The 25,907-nt window shown below is 39.8% G+C and overlaps 1 protein-coding gene across 5 annotated transcripts in view; it reads right to left on the reverse strand.

Moving 5' to 3' along the window:
- Positions 1-25,907, reverse strand: part of DOCK8 (dedicator of cytokinesis 8) — a 237,508-nt gene that overhangs the window by 171,572 nt on the left and 40,029 nt on the right. For 3 of the 5 annotated variants that reach the window (XM_061425464.1, XM_061425465.1, XM_061425468.1), the window contains exon 2: positions 8,351-8,453. In XM_061425464.1, the coding sequence (XP_061281448.1) occupies positions 8,351-8,453 (103 nt within the window). Of the gene's footprint in view, positions 1-6,965; positions 7,056-7,992; positions 8,108-8,350; positions 8,454-25,907 lie in introns of those variants that run through there. The other 2 variants (XM_061425466.1, XM_061425467.1) reach the window with 2 other exon arrangements.

The following is a 25,907-nucleotide window of genomic DNA, read 5'->3' on the forward strand; positions in this document are numbered from 1 at the left end:
CTCCAGTTGAATCCAGACTAATACACCTACTTTCACTCCTTCAACATATACTCACTGGTGTCCTAAGCAGTCCAGCAGTAGGCCAAGGAGACACAGTCAATGCCCTCAATCAATTTTCAACACTCCTCTAGTGAAGATTTGTGCAGTCTTTCTTTCTAGCTATTTTTTTTTTTCCTCAGAGGTCTGATCAACAGAAGACTAGAATACACAAAAATAGTATAAATACTTTAAAGGCTTAAATTATTCACAAATATTCATTTTTTAAATGAAGAGGGTCTGAATTTTTCTTTGTCCTTTAATGTACATCAATGGCTAGTTCTCCTGACATGGGGTACGATTCAACTTGAAATTGAAAATTTCTACAGCACCAGAACCATGTCTGTTGAAAATTAATCTATGTAGCCATAGCACAGCAGTCAACACCCTGATAGAAGATTAAAATGACAAATCTGGACATTATCTCACAAATAAGGATAATGAAAAACAGAGAGGTTAAATGACTTGGCCCAAGTCACACAGGTAATCATAAGGATGTACGTGTGTGTAATCAGCCATATCCAACTCTTTCCACCCCACAGACTGCAGCCCACCAGGCTCCTCTGTCCATGGGATTTCCCAGCAAGAATACTGAAACTGTTTGTCAATTCCTCCTCCAAGGGATCTTCCCAACCCAGGTTTTGAACTGGTGTCTCTTGCATCTGCTGCACTGGCAGGCAGATTCTTTACCACTGCACCACCCAGAAAGGACCACAAGGGACCGGGTACTTTGTCACAGCTTGAGGGAAGCTTCATGCCCGTTGGCTGGGGGTAGGGGAGGAGGCATGATTCTTCTAGGTGCCGTGTCCTTGTACCATCAGGCATGTTTATCCCTATGGTGCTGCTGCTGCTAAGTCACTTCAGTCATGTCTGACTCTGTGTGACCCCATGGATGGCAGCCCACCAGGCTCCCCTGTCCCTGGGATTCTCCAGGCAAGAACACTGGAGTGGGTTGCCATTTCCTTCTCCAATGCATGAAAGTGAAAAGTGAAAGTGAAGTCGCCCAGTCGTGTCCGACCCTCAGCGACCCCATGGACTGCAGCCTACAGGCTCCTCCATCCATGGGATTTTCCAGGCAGGAATACTGGAGTGGGGTGCCACTGAGTGGTCCTCAAACTGACTTGGCTGTTCATGAGAGACAAGTCTTGGTCAGTGTCACCCAAGACCCTCACGTCGCCAAATTCAATGGCTGTTGCTCATTCCTGGTTTATCTGCAGCACTGGACAGTTAATCACTCTCTCCTTGAAGCACTTTCTTCACCTGGAGAGGGACAAACTGTCCTAGTGTATCCCAAGTTCTGCAAGTCCATGTACCAGGAAACCCCTCAGTCCAGCAAACTGGAGCAGACACTTGGTCACTCCACCTCTGGGACGCCACTTTTTCTAGGTTCTCCTTTTGCTTTGCAGTGCCCTCAGGTTGCGTCCTAAAAGAGCTTCTCTCCCCAGTCTGAATTTACTCCCATATGATATCATCTATGTCCATGACTTTAAATAATTTTTTTTTCTTTTTAAAACTATAGGTATGTATCTGTAGCCTCAATCTTTGTCCTGACATTCAGGTTGATTTTTCCAATTGTACTTCAACATCACTCTCTGGTAATCTAACAGGGCCTCTCAAACATAACAAATTCAAAATTACTTAATTTTCTTGCTGATCTGCTCTTCTTATATCCTTCAAGTCTCTGCATCTCAGCAAGCGGCAATTCCATTCCACCAGCTGTACAGGGGAAAATCTTTTGGGTCAATGTCGATTTCTCTCTCTCTCACATCGTACATATTATCTGTCAGAAAATCCCATCCACTTTACTTTTGAAATCTATCTAGGATCCAACCACTTCTCACCTTTTCTACTGCAACTACCCATTTCCAAAGCACTGCCATCATTTTTCCTGAGTTATTGTGTCAATTTCCTAACTGCCCTCCCCACCTATGTGGAATCTATCTCCACATAGCAGCAAGAATGATCTTTATAAAAAAGAACCTTATAAGCAATCTTTATAATAAAAATGCAAATTGTGCTAAGCCAGCACTTCCAATAATAAATTCCCATTTCAATCCAAGTAAGGGCCAAAATTCTTCTAGAGGCCTATGACTCAGCCTTGATTCTTCTACCATCTCATCTCCTACTGCCCTCTCTGCTCAGCCCATTGTCTGCATCCTGACTGTTCCTGCAGCATGCCACGTGCTCTTGCTTTGGGACTTTGAATGTGCTGTTTCTTCTAAATCGAATACTCTTCCTTCAAATACTTCTCAAGTTCATTCATAATTCTTCCCAAGTGTCTCCTTTCTAGACCTGCAGGCCCTCACAGACCACTCAATCCAAAATAGTCCCCTCTTCTGTGTCACTCTCTATTCCCTATCCATGTTTCATTCTTTAAGCACTTACTATCCCTCGATATACTCTACATTCACTTATTTGTCTATGTCTCTCATTCTAGAATGCAAGCTCATGAAGACAGACGCTTTGTTACATTCACTATTGTAACCCCAGCTCCTAGAGCAATTCCTGGCACAGAGTGAGACCTATATATATTTCCTGAATGAATGAATACCTAAAGCAATCCTCTTGGCTCTTCTACTATCTTGAAGTAAACAGAGCATAAGGCAGTAAAGTTCTCCAGCTTCAATATCTCAAAGCACTTCATGGCTTAGATTAAGGAACACTTCTCTGCTTCCACCAGTGGCAATCTTCCACCGATGCCACTGCACAGAAGATACTGACATGCCACAACGGACATCAATCTAATCTTACCAAGACTGGTTTGATTCCTGTGCTTTACAATGACAGTAATGAAACTCATGCTCTGCATGCAGGGTGGCATTCATTTGACCTTCCATTGTGAATGTCCGTGAAAATTATAATGACATCTTCATTTTCCATCATGTCCCCTCCAGTTAAATCACTGAAACCTAAGGACAGCCCAACTTCTGGAAAGATGAAGCACAAAGGAAAAATAAAAGAAGATCACCATGTTCATCAGGTGATCCATCATTTAGATCATCCTTGGTAACAGAACAAAAAGGTTGCTTGATTACATAGAAACTTAAACATGTAACAAAAATGAATATGAGACCTCCTTTTTTTCCTTCATAACTGTTATATACAAGCACGTCGTGTAACCATGGTGTTTTCGTTTATATCCAGGATGTGGCTTTCTACATCCTTCTCTTTAGCAAGAACTGTTCTGGCCCAGCTGATTCATTCCATTTTACTTCACAATTTTTCTATTCTCATTTTTAAAAATAAGATTTTCCCTCTATAAAAATGTAGGTTAAGTTATTAACTATGCACATAGTGTCTCAAATTCTTTCTAAGTTAGGGCAAAGATGACCTACCTTTCTACTCTTGTATATTTCACTCTCCTTTCTACTTTGAATAATCAGAAAAAATGGTTTTAATATTTTACAGATTCTTCTTAATGAAGACACTAATACATAGTTTTTTGCTTTTATAGGTGATTGGCATCAGGGGGTATGCAACCTATTTACATGCCCACGGCACAGGACTATTAAGAGTGTCACAAAAGACCCAGGGTAAGTCTGCATCATTGCATTTTGTCTATAAAGCCAAATCTAAATGGTAGATCCTCTTCATATTAAAAAATGCAAAATTTTTATTTGTTTTATCTACTTTGAAAATGTATGTATACACAATCATCACAGCTAACATTTACAATTAGAGTTAAAAAAACAAAAACCCAATAACACTACACACACACACAAATACCCACAAAATCAAACACGTCCTTCCTCTCATTTGATTTATCAGATTTATGACAGAATCCACTATAGGCATATAAAAGTATATCTACAGGATCAGCAAGTAGCCTTCACTTACTCACTTTCTGAAATGCAGAGCAGCCAGGACACAAAAGGAACTCTGCCTTTCTTATGTTCCTCCTCCTATCAACATCTGGACTACTGCTATGTATATAGGTTCTTTAAATGATCCTCAATCTGGACCACATGTAAAAGTCCCAGGGAACTTTAAAATAATGATATTTGGGATTCTGCTGTAATTGTTCTATGAGAGGACACAGGTGTGTTTCTAAAGGTCTCAGGTGATTCTAATTAGAGCCAGGGTTGCGAACCTTCCTCTAAATCTTCTCAGCCTCCCACTTTAAGCCTTTACTTCTTTTTTTTTTTATCTTAGATCTTTCTCTCCTCAGAATACCTACCATACTCAAAGCCAGTTTGGATTCTCTATTTTATCTGCCCTCCCAAATATATCATAAGGTCCTTCGAAGGCAAAAGCATCTCCTATTCATCTTCTGGAAATCTCCCACAGTGTCTCCATAGTGCCAAATACACAGACAGCAGCATTAGCCTCTGTTTACACAGAATCTATTTTATCCTTCTGTATTAACCCTAATAGGGGTAGCATTACTATGCCCAGAGTGCAAGTGAAGAAACTGAGGCCCTAGTCAAGGTTAAGTAACTTGCCCCCTAAGTAAGTGATAGTTATACTCCACCCCGGATCCACCTGACTGCAAGTTCCTGCCTCTTGCAAAACAACAAGAAGCTTATAATTGATTGGGTTTTAGATAATGTCAATTTCTAAAAAGCACATAAAAAGCTATGCAACATCACTAATTATTAGAGAAATGCAATCAAAACCAAAATGAGCTATCACCTCACACAGGTCAGAATGGCCATTATCAAAAAACGTACAAACAATAAATGGCTGGAGAAGGTGCGGAGAAAAGGGAACCTTCCTACACTGTTGGTAGGAATGTAAATTTGTACAACCACTATGGAGAACAGTATGGAGGTTCCTTAAGAAAAAAAAAAAAAAACTATCATATGATTCAACAAACCCATTCCTGGGCATGTATCTGGGGAAACCATACTTCAAAAAGATACAGGCACTCCAATGTTCACTGCAGCACATTTACAATAACCAAGACATGGAAGCAACCTAAATGTCCATCAACAGAGGAAGGGATAAAAATGCGGTACATACACATAATGGAATATTGCTTAGCCATAAAGAAATGAAATAATGCCACTTGAAGCAACATGGATGGATCTAGAGATGATCATACCAAATGAAGTAAGTCAGACAAAGACAAACATATGATACCACTTATATATGGAATCTTAAAAAATGATAGAAATGAACTTATTTACAAAGCAGACACAGACTCACAGACTTTGAAAACAAACTTAGGGTTACTAAAGGGGCAAGGGGGTGGAGGAGAGATAAATTAGGAGTTTAGGATTAACAAGTGTATATATAGTAATACACACTACTATATATAAAACAGAAAGTCAGCAAGGACCTACTGTATACCGGGAACTCTACCAAATATTCTATAATAACCTATATGAGGAAAGAATCTGAAAAAGAATGGATACATGTATAACTGAATCACTTTGTTGTACACTTGAAACTAGCACAGCATTGTAAATCAACTCTACTCCACTATAAAATAAACATTAAATTTTAAAAATATAATAAATAACTTGGTGCCAATTCAATACTCTTAAAAATTAAACAATTATTTATATCAGCATGTGGGGTTGTTGAAATGGTGGTTCCATAAACAAAGGTAAGGGAAATAAAAGTCAAAATGCACTTAGTCAAATTTTTCAATCATCTAAAATCTTACAATGAACAGTCTATGGCTTCTCATGTAAGAAGAGCTGCTTCAGGTTGAGAATCTTTAGGTGATAAACTATTCCTCTGCCTTTCCAGAAATAAATCTCCCTGAAATGTCTCATTATCTTTCTATGAAATGGAAATAATTTCTTAAGGAAAAGGGCAATTATCATGTAAGTGGGTGATTTTTGCTGGAGGAACCTTCATTCAGAAAGATGACTCAAGGGAAAGAACAGCCACTTCATTCCGATAGTACGACAGGACCAGCAGGTAAACATTAGGGTGATCGGATTTTTCTGAGTAGGCCATGCATTTAAAAAACAAAAGATTAATCACAGGCAGATTTTGGCCCTCTCCTGCCATCTGCTCATCACACAGTTAACCAGAAGAAACAGGGTCTGCACACTGTGCTAAAGCTGAAGTAGAGACCTGGGGGAGAATATTCAGAAGACTAAAATGGAATTAAGCAGGAAAAACACGTTTTAAAGGCTATTCATTTGCAAATAGAATCAGGTAGAAATTATACATGACTCATGTATAGTTAAACATTTTTGCTATTTCTCTGAGATCTTCTATTAGAAAACGAGTAGTTAAGCCACACGTTAATCCTACCATCTAGCTAATGAAATAACTCATCCAAATTCACGTTTGTCAAAACCTAGTGATGAGGAGGCATAACTGCCAAGAGAACGCCTGCAAATAGGAAACAACTTTTTAAAGTTTGTGACTTTAAAAAAATTTCTCCTGAAGAAATTTCAGGCTGCAGGTGGTGTGTAGCTAAGGGGTTAACGTCTGTGAGTTAAACTTCCTTAAAGCCTCTTAATAGTGAGGTCCACACTATTTCTCAAGGCAGCTACTGCAGAAAGCTGTAATCTAAATTTACAGAGAAGCAAAGAACCAAACCCCACATCCCCCACCTTGTTTAAGATTTAAAACTGTATCCAGTCACTTTTTAACTGCATTTGTATATTCTATAAGACAATTTAGGTCAGAAATTTAAAAAAGATTTGTTTAAATAAAATATATATCAGCACCAATGAAACCAAAAAGCATACCAAATTTATCTTAAAGTGTATCTAATACATCATGGATGTTATGCACTTGATATGCTTTTATTATAATCTGTGACTTTGAAACAGAAAAAATACAACTAAAAAGGGCAGTTGAACATGCTACCAAAGTCATAAATAGATTTTTTTTAAAGCACTGTCATTGCAAATTATCTTTTGCAGTAAAAGGTGCTGTACATTTTTTAGTACTATTTCATCAGTGACATAACCCACAAATTATCCTACTGAAAGAATCACAAATCCCTCCAGCAAACATACCTTTGAAAGATACACAGTTACACGGCGTGGAAATTGCCACAGGAGACAAAATGGCGGCTACAGGAAACTGAGCGGCAGGTTACCAAATTTCTAAGAGCAGAAGTGGTTTTGAAGTAATAAGTGAGAAAGAAAAAATAACCTAACCTCCTCAAGATAACCACTAGTACAATCCAGAAAGTGGGGCCCTGCTGTGTGTGAGGAAGTGAGTACACTGGAGGCTGCAGCTCTCTCACAAAGGAAGTGAATGCTCACTTCTGGTTTTACCAACCAACTCATTTAAGTTAGATTTAACCCACTGGTCACGTCTGGCATTTGTGAATGCTCACTTCTGGTTTTACCAACCAACTCATTTAAGTTAGATTTAACCCACTGGTCACGTCTGGCATTTACTCCTCAAATAATATAACATATGTACACACACTCAACAACTGGTGTTAGTATAAAAACGTGGGCAATCTTCAACTTAAAAGATGGGGGGGGGTGTTCTAAAAATTAAGGTCCATACTGTCTGACTGCAATGATACAAAGTTCCAGAGAAAGCAAAATCACGATGACATAAGTGGATTGGTGATTGCCTAGTGCTGCTGGCTGGGGATTGCGAGGGAAGACCCACAGAAAGGGACACAGCAGGGTTATTTAGGGTAAAACATTCTATATCTTGACTATACAAAGTAACTATAAACTGGCCAAATTCCTCAAACTGTACACCTTCAAATGAGTGAATTTATTGTAAGTAAATTACAATAAAATTATTCCAAAAAAGTACTTTAAAAGCTTAAGGTTCATAACTTGACTTTTCAGATTGTGGAATAATTTTTGTTCCCCCAATGAAAGCATGTTACAAATGGTGATTAAGTTTCCAGGCTAATCCTTCCTTTCCCCAAAATGTGAATCATAATTTGGGTGAAACCAAGTAGCCTGGGAAGCCCACTGAGTCCAGAAACTACAGAATTAGGTTTGCTTTGCACTTTAAGCCCTAGTTGATGGAAGGAGGGGCTTCCCTGTGGTTCAGCAGTAAAGAACCCACCTGCAATGCAGGAGCCATAGGAGGCTCAAGTTGGATCCCTGGGTTGGGAAGATCCCTTGGCAGAGGGCATAGTGACCCACTCCTGTATGCTTGCCTGGAGAATCCCATTGACAGAGGAGCCTGGCAGGTTACAGTCCATAGAGTCACAAAGAGTCAGACATGACTGAAACGACCGGCATGCACGCAGACCAAGGGAGAGAGGGAAACTGATGTCAAAAAGTAGACTCAGGATTAGGAACTGGTGGTTGGTGATGTAAGGCAGAGGTGGGAAAATCTTAGAAGACTTAGGAAGCATAAGCATAAGCTGGGCACTTCTGCCCTTGATCAGTCTCTAAGCAAACCTGTAACTCATACTTACTAGTTGAAGAGAGGGGAAGCCAGAGGTACTTATGCTTTGTCGATGGTACTGGCCAAGGTTTGGTGGGAGGGTAAACTGTTTCCTTATTTCCGCAGAAGAATACCTTGGGTTAAAACAGAAAAATCTAAATGAAGTGGTTATTTTAAAGCATCACTGCAATTATAGATGCAATCTCTGATATCACATTAGAAGACTGATTCCTTAGCTGGGTGACTGGCAGAACTTACTAAAATGTCCTCAGTGGCCTCTGGGTGGACACTAGAGCTTTAGGGTGATCATATACTCCCTTGAGAAGTTCACAGAAGCCAGGAGGCCTGCAGACAGGGCACTTGCCCAATACTGGAAGGATGATGGCTTCTCAGGTGCGCTAGTGGTACAGAACCCGCCTGCCAACGTGGGAGATGTAAGAGACCCTGGTTGGATCCCTGGGTCGGGAAGATCCCCTGGAGGAGGACATGGCAAACCCACTCCAGTATTCTTGCCTGGAGAATCCCATGAACAGACGGGAAGATCCCCTGGAGGAGGACATGGCAAACCCACTCCAGTATTCTTGCCTGGAGAATCCCATGAACAGAGGAGCCTGGCGGGCTACAGCCCAAAGAGTCGCCAAGAGTGGGACACGGCTGAAGCGACTCAGCATGCAGGCATGCACTGAAGGATGAAAGCACAAGTAGGAAAAAAAGTTTGGAGCCCAAACAAAAGACCCAGAGCGCTTGGCTCCTTCTTCCCAGGCCATTCAGAGGCACAGTCTCCGTGCGAGGACATCTGGCCTCAGACGACAGTCCTTTAAGCCCAGAGTCACCATTTTGAACCAGTCACTCTCCTTTCAGCGGTGGAGCACTTCCGGTCGCTGCTTGCTATCACGGAAAATGCCAGAGAACTGCTTTACGGACATCTCTACCTCCCCACAGGCACCTTAGGTGCTCCCTGGAATTGAAAGGGCTGTATTTGTTCCAAACTGCTCCAAGTGAGTGATCCTTCAAGTCAGTGGAAGTGACCCTGCTGAGCCCCCAGACAACATCCCTGCAGCCAGAAGGAGCACAGGCTAGTCCTGCTCCACTATCCACACCCACTGGCGTGTGGCACTGACCAGCAATAACCCGGACAACGAACAGGTTGGCTTTCTTTCATTATTATTATTATCAAATTAAAGAAATTATTTTCTTCTTTTTAAGAATATGTATTTGTCTGTGTCAGGTCTTGGTTGCAGCATGAAGCATCTTCGTCGTGTATGTGGTATTTCTCTTTGCAGCTTAGTTGCCCCCCTGGGCATTTTGGAATCTTAGTTCCTGGATCAGAGATCAAACCTGTGTTCCCTTCATTGCAAGACAGTTTCTTAATCACTGGGGAAGTTCTGAGCAACTTGACTTTTGTGTGGGAAAAGTCAAAGCGTTCATTCATTAGTCATTTGTAACGTGGAACACATTTTCTCATTGTCAGCCTTCGGTGGCTGGATTCTAAGGCTAGTTCATAAAAGTGTATTTAAACCACAATGAGGCCACTATAGAAAATAACTAGAAACTAACATTATTGAAGACCAAATGAAAACCTATATTTGCAATATGCTATACATCCAACATAGAGATATATACACATTAAAAATTATAATTTAACAATTTAAATATTATAAAAAATCTTATTATATTTTCTCCATTATAAAGTATGTTAGGACATAATTATTAATTTTCCTCCATGATGAGGTTTCTGACATGATCTGCTTGGGTCCCAATCTCAGCAATGTGGTGCATCTAGAGAGGCAAGAAACTTGTCTTGATCCCACCTGTGGCATCCATTTTCCCAACCCAAGAGTGCCTCAGTTTCCTTTCAGGGTTGACACCCTCATGTTGTACAGGTACAACTACAAATCAAAGGGATGGACATGTAACCCAATACAAGACAGTTCTCTCTCCTTCCCGGAATCCTGAATGATGAATGGAAAGACAAAATGTGGTATATCATACATGGAATATTATTCAGCAACAAAAAAAGTAGTGATATATACCACAATATCGATGAACCTTGAAAACATTACATTCAGTCAAAGAAGCTAAACCAAAATACCACATATAGTATAACTTCTTATATGAAATGTCCAGAATAAGCAAATCTATAGAGACAGAAAGTAGATGAGTGCCTAGGGCTGGGAGGATTGAAGACAAATGGGGAGTGACTGCTATTGGGAATGGGGTTTCTTTTAGGGGTGATGAAAACATTCTAAAATTAATTGTAGTAATGGATGCTCAACTCTGTGAATATACTGAAAACAAGTGATTCATACATGTTAAATATGTGAATTGTGTGCCATCTGAATAATTTCTAAATAAAGATGAGGGATAACAGATACAAGTATATGTGTTTGTGTGAGAGAGAGAGAGAGTGAGTGAGTGCTCTACAGAGACAAGAGTGAAGCCAAGAATTTAGCATGATAACCAAGAATGGAGGAAAACTTTGATTTTGATCTACAGTGCTCAACAGGCTGATTTTCATTACAAATTCAACAGTCACCAATTTCTAAAAAAAATCAAGAAATCCAAAACAAAAGGCCCATCTTTCATAAACAACACTGCATCTTGTTTTTCTGCACAGGGACCCAAACCAGTAGAGCAATCACTTATTTGCTTATTTCAGAAGGTGGCCATAGTCACAAAGGGTGGAGAGAACTAAGCAAAGGTCCTTTTCTGTTTCGGAGCTGACTTTTCACACGTAAGACTGACAAACTGACCCTGTGATTTCTGCTTCCAGGTCCTCCCCAACAGGCTTCTCAAATAATGAGTTTTAGTTTTCTGGCCGTTCTAAAGTCCTTCCTGTCATAGACCAGAGAGGTCCACCTGAATATCTAAAAACCTTCATGAAAGAAAGTGGCATCGTGAGAGAATTACACAATGGTGGGAGGGACAGGTTCTTGCTTTCATTTTGAAGTAAAACTGGTTGTCCAACAAAGGCCCAATAATTTTTTCATCATGCCATCACAATGTGCTTGCTCCCCAACCCAACATAAACAGCTGGTGTTCCTGCTGCAATCCTCCACTTCAGAGCTATGCAACTGATTTTGTTCCCTGACACATCAAGCCTGCCCCAATCCTATTTCCTGTCTCTACAAAAGGCAATTAAACCTGTCCCTTCAAAACTGTCAAATAAGGAGATGAACTGTTTGTCCTGAAAATTATAACGGTGAACTTGCCCACACAGAAAGGAACTGCTTCGTTTTCACTTAAAGAATTTCCAAATAAAATAGTTCTGGAGAGGCCCTGTGCACATTTAAACTAGCAAAAATAAGCTGGGATAATAATATGTTGGCCCAGCTATGGGAAAACCCCTGTGGGTTCTATATTGGTTCAGTGTCTCTGGAAGATAATACTGTAACAGGTGACAAGAGCTCCAAAACTTGTTACTCTTTCACCTAATCAATCGCACCTGGGGAACATACTCCCTGGAATTCATACAAAAATACAATTTGAACAGAAATGAGCATAAGAACTCTGTATATGATAGCAAATAATTGAAAATAACCAACATTATTGTGGAGAACATTACGGTGAACACTGACTATGTAACAGGATAAAATACAAGTAATGTTATTTGACCATTTAAATATTTGTATAGAAATGTGCATAAAGAAATAAGTTACAAGTAAAAAGTAACATGAGGAACTGAATACAAATATTCAACAACATGTGTACAAATAAATATCCCAGAATGTTCAGAAATCTTTTTAGTAGTTATATGAAAGGAGTTTAATAACTACCCCAATTCAGCTTTTTCTCCTATAAAGTTGTTTAAGGTCATTGTTTAAAAAAAAGAGTATACACATATAAAGTGTCATGCAGGCTTAGATGTACTACTGGGTTTTTTTTAAAAGTTATGTAAACATTAGCTATTACGTTTACTAATATGGAACAAAAAATAAGAGAACCCAACCAAGGAAAGAGCTCATACAGGTATGGTGTCCATCCATGTATTATGTGGGGGTTTTATTTCCTCTGCATTTGAGACTCAGATCAAATTCAGTATGTCTAAGATAATTTTTAGGATGCTAGATTTATATCATATTTCCTTGATGAGCTAAGATACCTTTCTTCTAATAACTTGAACTGCTTTATAAATATTATCTTCTTTATTTTCACAAATATCAATCAATACCCCTGATCTGGGGTCAGAATGGTGAAATCAAGTGGGTAGCAAAGCTGCATGTTTTTATTCAGATTGACACATTGTTGTGTTATATACAGCTGGGACTGAGTATGAGCAGAATTAATGATTGAGCAGAGCTTGTTAAATGTGACCTACATGGTTCGATCCCTGGGTTGGGAAGATGCCCTGGAGGAGGGCCCAGCAACCCCACTCCAGTATTCTTGCCTCGAGAATCCCCGTGGACAGAAGAGCCTGGCTGGCCACAGTCCACGTGTTCGCAGAGTTGGACATGACTGAGCAACTAAGCACACTTCACAGCATGGACCATTTGCACCAAATCATCAGCTGCTTAATAAAAATGCAGATTCTTAGACCCCCACCCCAGTCTTGAATCAACATGTCTCCTGGTGTGGCCTGGAAAAATAAATTTTTAATCAGGAACTTCAGGTGATTTTTATGTCCCAGAAAGCCTAAGATTCACTGCTGTGCAAGCCTATGAGAGAGTGGTTGGTTGATTCATTAATTCATAAAACACTGAGGGCATACACAGTGCCAGACTCTCTGTCAAGTGCTAGGGAGTGAAGTCCAATAAGATACCATTGCTGCTCCTGGATACAATACGATATGCATATTGTGCAGGAATGTGCACAGTGCTTTGTGAGCAAAGAGGAGTTAATAATTCAGCCGTGGAATACTTAGGAATGCTTCCTGTTCCAGGAAAAGGAAACTTTGGGATCATATTTTGAAGAAAAAAAAGAAGTCAGTAGGAATAGGACTGATGGGGGAAAAAAACAATGCATTTCAAGCATTTTTAACATTTTTTAACATTTCATGACATTAGGTTTCTATACTCCTACTTCAAGTATTTTAACCACTGGGTTACCCTGTTATTCTTAACAAGAGGCATAGCTAGAAGAGCAAAGAAAAAGTCTGAACTCAGTGACTTGGTCCTGAGCTTTGCCATTTGCCAGCTGTTCTGTTTTCAAGTACATCAGTTAACCAAGCTGGGTCTTCGTTTCATTACTCGGGAAATGAAGGGGCTGGGCTATATGATCTCCTGGGCACCTTTCCAGCTCTAACTGGCAAAGATGCCTAAGACTTTCCAAGTGGAACAATGAGCACTGTCATCTACATCAGCAGCTGTGCTAGGAAACTGAACAGCTCCAGAAGGCTTCTCTCTGGCTTTCATACCAAAAGGAAAATTCTTTCACTCTATCCCTGTGTGGCCAGCAGCCAAAAAGGTTGGAAGGATTTTTATACGTGATGAAAAAAAAGAAAAACCAACCTTGTCTATAAGTATTTAAAGAGGTTTAGGATTTTCCTGAATCTGACATGTTTTAAACAACAGTGAAAGGACTGGGATAAAGAAAAGCTAACATATAATTTACTCTGAGTTTACATATAGTTACGCTTCAGTTCAGCTCAGTTCAGTTCAGTCGCTCAGTCTTGTCCAACTCTTTGGGACCCCATGGACTGCAGCACGCCACGCATCCCCGTCCATCACCAACTCCCAGAGTTTACTCAAACTCGTGTCCATTGAGTCGGTGATGCCATCCAACCATCTCATCCCCTGCTGTCCCCTTCTCCTCCCGCCTTCAATCTTCCCCAGCATCAGGGTCTTTTCCAGTGAGTCAGTTCTTCACATCAGGTGGCCTAAGTATTGGAGTTTCAGCCTCAGAATCAGTCCTTCCAATAAATATTCAGGACTGATTTCCCTTAGGATGGACTGGTTGGATCTCTTCTGTCCAAAGGACTCTGAAGAGTCTTATCCAACACCACAGTTCAAAAGCATCAATTCTGCAGTCTCAGCTTTCTTTATAGACCAACTCTAACATCTATGCGTGACTACTGGAAAAACAACAGCTTTGACTAGATGGACCTTTCTTGTCAAAGTAATGTCTCTGCTTTTTAATATGCTATCTAGGTTGGTCATAACTTTTCTTCCAAGGAGCAAGAGTCTTTTAATTTCATGGCTGCAGTCACCATCTGCAGTGATTTTGGAGCTCAAAAAGATAAAGTCTGTCCCTGTTTCCACTGTTTCCCCATCTAATTGCCATGAAGTGATGGGACCAGATGCCATGATCTTCGTTTTCTGAATGTTGAGCTTTAAGCCAACTTTTTCACTCTCCTCTTTAACTTTCATCAAGAGGCTCTTTAGTTCTTTACTTTCTGCCATAAGGGTGGTGTCATCTGCATATCTGAGGTTATTGATATTTCTCCTGGCAGTCTTGATTCCAGCTTGTGCTTTGTTCAGTACAGCATTTTGCATGATGTACCCTGCATATAAGTTAAATAAGTAGGGTGACAATATACAGCCTTGACATATTACTTTCCCTATGTGGAACCAGTCTATTGTTCCATATCCAGTTCTAACTGTTGCTTCCTGACCTGCATACAGATTCCTCAGGAAGCAGGACAGATAGTCTGGTATTCCCATCTCTTTCAGAATTTTCCACAGTTTACTATGATCCACAAAGGCTTTGGCATAGTCAATAAAGCAGAAGTAGATGTTTTTCTGGAACTCTCGGGCTTTTTTCATGATCCAGTGGATGTTCACAACTTGATCTCTGGTTCCTCTGCCTTTTCTAAAACCAGCTTGAACATCTGGAAGTTCATGGTTCACGTATTGCTGAAGCCTGGCTTGGAGAATTTTGAGCATTACTTTACTAGCACGTGAGATGAGTGCAATTGTGCGGTAGTTTGAGCATTCTTCGGCATTGCCTTTCTTTGGGACTGGAATGAAAACTGACCTTTTCCAGTCCTGTGGCCACTGCTGAGTTTTCCAAATTTGCTGGCATATTGAGTGCAGCACTTTCACAGCATCATCTTTCAGGATTTGGAATAGCTCAACTGGAATTCCATCACCTCCACTAGCTTTGTTCGTAGTGATGCTTTCCGAGGCCCATTTGACTTAACATTCCAGGATGTCTGGCTCTATGTGAGTGATCACACCATAGTGATTATCTGGGTCGTGAAGATCTTTTTGTACAGTTCTTCTGTGTATTCTTGCCACCTCCTTTTAGTATCTTCTGCTTATTAGGTCCATACCATTTCTGTCCTTTATCAAGCCCATCTTTGCATGAAATGTTCCTTTGGTATCTCTGATTTTCTTGAAGAGATCTCTAGTCTTTCCCATTCTGTTGTTTTCCTCTATGTCTTTGCATTGATCGCTGAAGAAGGCTTTCTTATCTCTTCTTGCTATTCTTTGGAACTCTGCATTCAGATGCTTATATCTTTCCTTTTCTCCTTTGCTTTTCGCTTCTCTTCTTTTCACAGCTATTTGTAAGGCCTCCCCAGACAGCCATTTTGCTTTTTTGCATTTCTTTTCCATTGCGATAGTCTTGATCCCTGTCTCCTGTACAATGTCACGAACCTCAGTCCATAGTTCATCAGGTACTCTATCAGATCTAGTCCCTTAAATCTATTTCTCACTTCCACTGCATAATCATAAGGGATTTGATTTAGGTCATACCTGAATGGTCTAGTGGTTTTCCCTACTTTCTTCAATTTAAGTCTGAATTTGGCAATAAGGAGTTCATGATCTGAGCCACAGTCAGCTCCCAGTCTTGTTTTTGTTGAGTGAATAGAGCTTCTCCATCTTTAGCTGCAAAGAATATAGTCACTTTGATTTCAGTGTTAACCATCTGGTGATGTCCATGTGTAGAGTCTTCTCTTGTGTTGTTGGAAGAGGGTGTTTACTATGACCAGTGCATTTTCTTGGCAAAACTCTGTTAGCCTTTGCCCTGCTTCATTCCGTATTCCAAGGCCAAATTTGCCTGTTACTCCAGGTGTTTCTTGACTTCCTACTTTTGCATTCCAGTCCCCTATAATGAAAAGGACATCTTTTGGGGGTGTTAGTTCTAGAAGGTCTTGTAGGTCTTCATAGAACCATTCAATTTCAGCTTCTTCAGCATTACGGGTTGGGGCATAGACTTGGATTACTGTGATATTGAATGGTTTGCCTTGGAAATGAACGGAGACCATTCTGTCATTTTTGAGATTGCATCCAAGAACTGCATTTTGGACTCTTGTTGACTATGATGGCTACTCCATTTCTTCTAAGGGATTCTTGCCCACAGTAGTACATATAATGGTCATCTGAGTTAATTTCATCCATTCCAGTCCATTTTAGTACACTGATTCCTAAAATGTCGATGTTCACTCTTGCCATCTCCTGTTTGACCACTTCCAATTTGCCTTGATTTATGGACCTAACATTCCAGGTTCCTATGTAAATATTGCTCTTTACAGCATCAGACCTTGCTTCTATCACCAGTCAGATCCACAACTGGGTGTTGTTTTTGCTTTGGCTCCATCTCTTCATTCTTTCTGGAGTTATTTCTCCACTGATCTCCAGTAACATATTGGGCAGCTACCGACCTGGGGAGTTCATCTTTCAGTGTCCTATCATTTTGCCTTTTCATAATGTTCATGGGGTTCTCAAGGCAAGAATACTGAAGTAGTTTGCCATTCCCTTCTCCAGTGGACCACGTTTTGTCAGGACTCTCCAGCATGACTCATCCGTCTTGGGTGGCCCTACATGGCATGGCTCATAGTTTCATTGAATTAGACAAGGCTATGGTCCATGTGATCAGATTGGTGAGTTTCTGTGATTGTGGTTTTTAGTCTGTCTACCCTCTGTTGGAGAAAGATAAGAGACTGATGGGAGAGATTCCCTGAGGGGGAAACTGGGTCTTGTTCTGATGGGCAGGGCCATGCTCAGTTCAGTTCAGTTCACTTCAGTCACTCAGTCGTGTCCGACATTTTGCGACCCCATGAATTGCAGCACGCCAGGCCTCCCTGTCCATCACTAACTCCTGGAGTTCACCCAGACTCACGTCCATTGAGTCAGTGATGCCATCCAGCCATCTCATCCTCTGTCATCCCCTTCTCCTCCTGCCCCCAATCCCTCCCAGCATCAGAGTCTTTTCCAATGAGTCAACTCTTCGCATGAGCTGGCCAAAGTACTGGAGTTTCAGCTTTAGCATCATTCCTTCCAAAGAAATCCCAGGGCTGATCTCCTTCAGAATGGACTGGTTGGATCTCCTTGCAGTCCAAGGGACTCTCAAGAGTCTTCTCCAACACCACAGTTCAAAAGCATCAATTCTTCGGCACTCAGCCTTCTTCACAGTCCAACTCTCACACCCATACATGACCACAGGAAAAACCACAGCCTTGACTAGACGGACCCTTGTTGACAAAGTAATGTCTCTGCTTTTGAATATGCTATCTAGGTTGGTCATAACTTTTCTTCCAAGGAGTAAGCGTCTTTTAATTTCATGGCTGCAGTCACCGTCTGCAGTGATTTTGGAGTCCCAAAAAATAAAGTCTGACACTCTTTCCACTGTTTCCCCATCTATTTCCCATGAAGTGATGGGACCAGATGCCATGATCTTAATTTTCTGAATGTTGCGCTTTAAGCCAACTTTTTCACTCTCCACTTTCACTTTCATCGAGAGGCTTTTTGGTTCCTCTTCACTTTCTGCCATAAGGGTGGTATCATCTGCATATCTGAGGTTATTTTTATTTCTCCCGGCAATCTTGATTCCAGCTGTGCTTCTTCCAGCCCAGGGTTTCTCATGATGTACTCTGCATATAAGTTAAATAAACAGGGTGACAATATACAGCCTTGACATACTCCTTTTCCTATTTGGAACCAGCCTGTTGTTCCATGTCCAGTTCTAACTGTTGCTTCCTGACCTGCATACAGATTTCTCAAGAGGCAGGTCAGGTGGTCTGGTATGTCCATCTCTTTCAGAATTTTCCACAGTTTATTGTGATCCACACAGTCAAAGGCTTTGGCATAGTCAATAAAGTAGAAGTAGATGTTTTTCTGGAACTCTCTTGCTTTTTCAATGATCCAGCGGATGTTCGCAATTTGATCTCTGGTTCCTCTGCCTTTTCTAAAACCAGCTTAAACATCAGGAAGTTCATGGTTCACGTATTGCTGAAGCCTGGCTTGGAGAATTTTGAGCATTACTTTACTAACATGTGAGATGAGTGCAATTGTGCAGTAGTTTGAGCATTCTTTGGCATTGCCTTTCTTTGGGACTGGAATGAAAACGGACCTTTTCCAGTCCTGTGGCCACTGCTGAGTTTTCCAAATTTGCTGGCATATTGAGTGCAGCACTTTCACAGCATCATCTTTCAGGATTTGGAATAGCTCAACTGGAATTCCATCACCTCCACTAGCTTTGTTCATAGTGATGCTTTCTAAGGCCCATTTGACTTAACATTCCAGGATGTCTGGCTCTATGTGAGTGATCACACCATAGTGATTATCTGGGTCGTGAAGATCTTTTTGTACAGTTCTTCTGTGTATTCTTGCCACCTCCTTTTATTTTATTTTTTTTTGTGTGTGTGTTTTTTTTGTTTTTTTTTTTTTAATTTTATTTTATTTTTAAACTTTACATAATTGTAATAGTTTTGTCAAATATCAAAATGAATCCGCCACAGGCATACATGTGTTCCCCATCCTGAACCCTCCTCCCTCCTCCCTCCCCAGACCATCCCTCTGGGTCGTCCCAGTGCACCAGCCCCAAGCATCCAGTATCGCGCATAGAACCTGGACTGGCAACTCGTTTCTTACATGATATTCTACATGTTTCAATGTAGTATCTTCTGCTTATTAGGTCCATACCATTTCTGTCCTTTATCAAGCCCATCTTTGCATGAAATGTTCCTTTGGTATCTCTATAATTTTCTTGAAGAGATCTCTAGTCTTTCCCATTCTGTTGTTTTCCTCTATGTCTTTGCATTGATCGCTGAAGAAGGCTTTCTTATCTCTTCTTGCTATTCTTTGGAACTCTGCATTCAGATGCTTATATCTTTCCTTTTCTCCTTTGCTTTTCGCTTCTCTTCTTTTCACAGCTATTTGTAAGGCCTCCCCAGACAGCCATTTTGCTTTTTTGCATTTCTTTTCCATTGCGATAGTCTTGATCCCTGTCTCCTGTACAATGTCATGAACCTCATTCCATAGTTCATCAGGCACTCTATCAAATCTAGTCCCTTAAATCTATTTCTCACTTCCACTGCATAATCATAAGGGATTTGATTTAGGTCATACCTGAATGGTCTAGTGGTTTTCCCTACTTTCTTCAATTTAAGTCTGAATTTGGCAATAAGGAGTTCATGATCTGAGCCACAGTCAGCTCCCAGTCTTGTTTTTGTTGAGTGAATAGAGCTTCTCCATCTTTAGCTGCAAAGAATATAGTCACTTTGATTTCAGTGTTAACCATCTGGTGATGTCCATGTGTAGAGTCTTCTCTTGTGTTGTTGGAAGAGGGTGTTTACTATGACCAGTGCATTTTCTTGGCAAAACTCTGTTAGCCTTTGCCCTGCTTCATTCCGTATTCCAAGGCCAAATTTGCCTGTTACTCCAGGTGTTTCTTGACTTCCTACTTTTGCATTCCAGTCCCCTATAATGAAAAGGACATCTTTTGGGGGTGTTAGTTCTAGAAGGTCTTGTAGGTCTTCATAGAACCATTCAATTTCAGCTTCTTCAGCATTACGGGTTGGGGCATAGACTTGGATTACTGTGATATTGAATGGTTTGCCTTGGAAACGAACAGAGATTATTCTGTCATTTTTGAGGCTGCATCCAAGTACTGCATTTCAGACTCTTTTGTTGACCATGATGGCTACTCCATTTCTTGCAAGGGATTCTTGCCCAAAGTAGTACATATAATGGTCATCTGAGTTAATTTCACCCATTCCAGTCCATTTTAGTTTGCTGATTCCTAGAATGTCGACGGAGAAGGCAACGGCACCCCACTCCAGCCTTTTGCCTAGAAAATCCCATGGACAGAGGAGCCTGGTAGGCTGCAGTCCATGGGGTCACTAGAGTCGGACACGACTAAGCGACTTCACTTTCACTTTTCACTTTCATGCATTGGAGAAGGAAATGGCAACCCACTCCAGTGTTCTGCCTGGAGAATCCCAGGGACGGGGGAGCCTGGTGGGCTGCCGTCTACGGGGTCACACAGAGTTGGACACGACTGAAATGACTTAGCAGCAGCAGCAGAATGTCAACGTTCACTCTTGCCATCTCTTGTTTGACCACTTCCAATTTGCCTTGATTCATGAACCTGACATTCCAGGTTCCTGTGCAACATTGCTCTTCACAGCATCGGACCTTGCTTCTATCACCAGTCACATCCACAACTGGGTATTGTTTTGCTTTGGCTCCATCCCTTCATTCTTTCTGGAGTTATTTCTCCACTGATCTCCTGCAGCATATTGGGCACCCATCGACCTGGGGAGTTCCTCTTTCAGTATCCTATCATTTTGCCTTTTCATACTGTTCATGGGGTTCTCAAGGCAAGAATACTGAAGTGGTTTGCCATTCCCTTCTCCAGTGGAACACATTCTGTCAGACCTCTCCATCATGAAACTGGGTCTTGTTCTGATGGGCAGGGCTGTGCTCAGTAAATCTTTAATTTAATTTTCTGTTGAAGGGCGGGGCTTTGTTCCCTCCATGTTATTTGACCTGAGGCCAAACTCTGGTGGAAGTAATGAAGATAACTGCGACCTCCTTCAAAAGGCCCCATGCAGGCACTGCCTCACTCAGTGACCCCGACCCTCAGCAGGCCAACGCCAACCCACGCCTCTGCAAGAGACTCCTGGACACTCACAGGAAGTCTGGGTCAGTCTCTTGTATGGTCATCGCTCCTTTCTCCTGGGTCTAGTGCACACAGGGTTCTGTTTGTGCCCTCGCAGTGTCTGTTTCCCCAGTCCTGTGTAAGTTCTGGTGGCTCTATGGTGGGTTAATGGTGACCTCCTCCAAGAGGGCCACTGCAGGTCTACTGCACCCAGAGCCTCTGCCCCCACAGCAGTCCAGTGCTGACTCGTACCTCCTCAGGAGACACCCAAACACAGTACTTTCTCAGTCTCTGGGTCCTGGTGGGCACAAGGTATGTTTGAGCCCTCTAAGCGTCTCTGCCGAGTATAGAGTTTGATTCTAAATGCAATTTTGCCCCTCCCACCATCTTGGTGGGGCTTCTCCTTTGCCCTTGGATGTGGGATATCTCCATAGTTATTCTTGGTAACTAACTACTGACTATAAAACACTCAACAACTACAAAGTGTAAAGTACACAGCTGGTAATAAATAATAATTAGAGACATTAGTGGGTGGCATATATACGGATGTAGTCACAAGCACAGAGTATAATTAAACCTTGCCGAATAGCCATTTTTCAGGACTGGAAATGATTTACACCAAATAAATGGTGAAAGAGTGTCCCTCCCCAAACTTCCTGAAGTATAAGGTTAGGGCACTGTCATATAAAAACAATAATAAAGCTTTTAAAATTTGTTGTATGTATGTAGGAAAAACTAGCTCTGAATGATGTAAATAACACATAGCTGGATCACAGTTCAGGGCATGGATAAAGTCTGATAGCACTAAGCTAGCACAGAGTGAGAAATTCCTGGAACTGACCCTACAAAAATGATCTAAGGCTTTTTCTGAGATGTATCCTCAGATACTTTCAGTGAAGCATACCTTTAAATTTGAAAGGTTACAAAATTAATTTCTGTAACAAATTTTATATGTATATAATATATAATGTTATAACATATATAATATATAGATAGATATATTATATATTACATATCTATTAATAATATTATACATATTATTTATATCTATGTATACATCTATCTCCATCCTTGCATATACATAAATGCGTACATTTTGAATAATGAATTCCTCAGAAGTCCACCAGTCTGAGGCTTTCAAATAAATATTTCAAGCTTTAGAGTTTCTCATATTTTCCCCCTCTTCTCATAGACATGCCATAAATGTACAACTTCTGCAAAGATGATTCAACAGGTGGAAACAGGACTACAAAGAGAAGTCTGCCCCTATTAACAAGTTGTGGAACTTATGTTTCTTCCTCACAGGGGAGTCCCAGATCCCTTTCACTCGGAAAATTCCTCTGAATACAGAAGAATATTTATTAGATGACTAGTGTTTGGGGATTCCTGCAGCAAGCCTAAAGAAGAAGGATCACTCACTGTCTTCAGCGATTCTCCAAAGGATCTCCTCCCCATAGTCCCCAGATATCACCTTGTAAGTTAGTTTCTCTCCTGCATTAACACCACCTACTAGTGAGGGAGCACAGTCACTGAAAAAAACACCTGTAAATACTGAGTGTTTTTTATTTGTAGCTGTTGGCTAAAAGGGGGGTGTTCCCCAGAAAAATGTGCTGAGATATAAAGAAACAGATCTAACACAGGTAAATTTAAGTTCTCAAAGAGGAAAGACATAACAGGAGCAGAAGTAATATTTAAAGAAATATTGTTGAGAAAAATAACCAAGACATGGATTTGTAAAGCTCTACAAACTTCCATCACAGCAATACAGAGAAAATTAAACCATCATAGTAAAAGCTGAAGATCAAAGAGAAGTTGTAAGTACTCTTAAAAACATCTGGGAAAAAGACATGTTACCTTTGAAATGTAATAATAAAACTAATAACTGACTTATCAACTGAAAAAGTAAAGTCCAAAACCAATCTTTAAGGTGTTGAAGGAAAACAACTACCAAAATAGAATTTTCTACCCAGTGAAAATATCCTTCATAAATAAAGGATAAGACTTCATCAGATAAAAACTGAGAGAATTTATTACCAACAGAGTCATACTCAAAGAAATAGTGAAGAGAGTTCTTCAGACAGAAGGAAAGTGGTCCCAGCTGGAGGCACAGAAGTGCTGAAAGCAACGAAATACATCAAAAGGGTAAATAAGTGAGTAAATCTAAATGATAGTGACTATAAAACAAAATGATAATAATATGGAATTTTCAATATACATAGAATTAAAATATACAGCAATTACACAAAATGGGGTTCATATGTTCTAAGGTTCTTATACTGTGTGCAAAATGATTAAAATACTAATATTAGAATTTTAATAAGTTATGTATGTAGTGTTGTAATCCTATGGAAACAAGAGACTAGGTTAAAAAATAGAAAAAAAAAAAAAAACCCAAAGTAGGAGTGTACATTTAAACTCAAATAAAGACTTGAACATAGGACCTGAAACCATAAAGCTCCTGAAGAAAACATTGTAATAAGCTCTGAGACATAGGTCTTGGTGATGTCTTTTTGAATCTGATTCCAAGTGCAAAAGCAACAAAAGCAAAAATAAACAAGTGGAGCTATATCAAACCAAAAAGCTTCTGCACAATAAAGGAAACAATCAACAAAATGAAAAGGCAACTTGATGAGAGAAAATATTTGCAAATCATATATATGATAAGAGGTTAATATCCAAAAATATATAAATAACTCAAACAACTCAACAACAACAAAAACAAATAATCTGATTTTTAAATGGGCAGAAGATCTGAATAGATGTTTTTCCAAAAAAGAAAGGTACGTGAAAAGGTGCTCAACATCCTTAATCATCAGGGAAATGCATATCAACCACAATGAGACAGCACCTCACAGCCATTAGAATGGCTATAATCAAAAAGACGAAAATAAGAAGCATTGGTGAGGATGCCGAGAAAAGGGAACCCTTGTGTGCACTGGTAGTGGGAAATTCATGCAGCTGTTGTGGAAAACAGTATGGAGTTTCCTCAAAAAGTTAAAATTATAGAGGTGCTATATGATCCAGCAATTCCACTTCTGGGTATTCATCCAAAGAAAATGAAAACACTAATCCCAAAGGATAAGTAAACGCCATTTTCACCACAGCATTATTTACAACAGCCAAGATACGGACACAACTAAGATTCTATCAATGGATAAATGATTAATGAAATTAAACAGGAATATTATTCAGCCACAAAAAAGAATGAAATCTTGCCAATTGTGACAACATGGATAGACTTCAAAGGCCTTATGCTAGATGAAATAACTCAGAAAGAAAGACAAATACCACAGGATCTCTCTTATATGTAGAATCTAAAACAAGCAAAAACTCCATTACAACCAAGTTCATAGATAATACAAAACAGATTAGTGGTTGACAGTGGGCGTGGGGATGGAAGAAATGGGCGAAGCAGGTCAAAGGTTAAAAGAACAGGACATCATACCCAGTTTCAAAGTATAGCAATATAAAAGGGACATCTACTTTAGAATTTTACCTAGGACTCATCTTGCTTATTTCTGAAAACCAGGAAAGAAACTGAAAACTGTAATGATTTATAACATAGTGAGACTTTTATGTATAATGATCTCACTCCTCAAAATGACCTAGGGAAATAAGTAGAATAGCTTAATTATTTTAAGATCCACCAATGTTATAGTGTGTATTAATAGTTCCTTCCCCTTTATTATAGAGAAATATTTCATTTGCATAACTATACCACAATTTGTTTATCCACTTGTTGATGGACATTTGAGTTATTTCCAGATTTTGGCTATTACAAAGCTGTGGAAATCTTTATATGGACATATGCTTACATTTCTCTTGGGTAAATGCCTAGATGAACTGTTTACAAAGTAGTAGGAAAAAGTTATGCAAAAATAGCCAAGAAAAAGCTTGTGCAACTATAGTAGCTGTTATTGTTGTTTAATTGCTAAGTTGTAGCTGACTCTTTTATGACCTCATCAACTGTAGCCAGCCAGGCTCCTCTGTCCATGGGATTTCCCAGGTAAGAATACTGGAGTGGGTTGCCATTTCCTTCTCCAGGGGATCTTCCTGACCTAGGAATCGAATCAATGTCTCCTGCATTGCAGGCAGATTCTTTACCAACTGAGCTACCAGGGAAGACTATCACCATAGTACCAGACAAAAAGAACTTTAGGGCTAGACACATAACTACAAAGAGGACATTTCCTAAATGATCAAGTATCAATTCATCAGAAAGATATAGCAATTCTAAATATATATATACAAAATAATAAAGGCTCAAAATGTATATAGCAAGAACTGCAGAAGAGGAACAATATCAAATCCTCAATTATAGTGAAAAACTTTTAACATACCTCATTCAGTAAGCAATATATTTTTTAAAATTAGGGATATATGGGATTTGAACATGATAAACAAACTTGATATGATTAACTTACATAGAAAACACAACTTCTAGTGACAAAGTACACATCCTTTTTGTGTACAATGAACAATTTACCAAAATTGACCATATAATGGGCCATAAAGCAAATCTTAACAAATTTCAAAAGTGAGAAATCATATATAGAGCAGGTAGTCTGACAGTGGTGTGGAATTAAACTAGAAGTCAACAAAAACATGCTAGTTTTGTAAGTATTTTCTTATTCTTGCCAATGGCAGAATATTAAGCATCATATTCTTTATGTTTGTGCACATAGGTTGAATAAATGGATTTTTAAAACTGATTAAAAACTAAAGAAAAAAAAGAAAAATCATATATAATATCTAGACATAGTAATAGTTATCAACTATTCCATTTTTGAGTATGTAGTATTTTCTTATTTTAAATATAAAAAGTA

The sequence above is a fragment of the Bos javanicus genome, chromosome 8 (assembly GCF_032452875.1).
Source record: "Bos javanicus breed banteng chromosome 8, ARS-OSU_banteng_1.0, whole genome shotgun sequence".
NCBI lineage: Eukaryota > Metazoa > Chordata > Mammalia > Artiodactyla > Bovidae > Bos > Bos javanicus.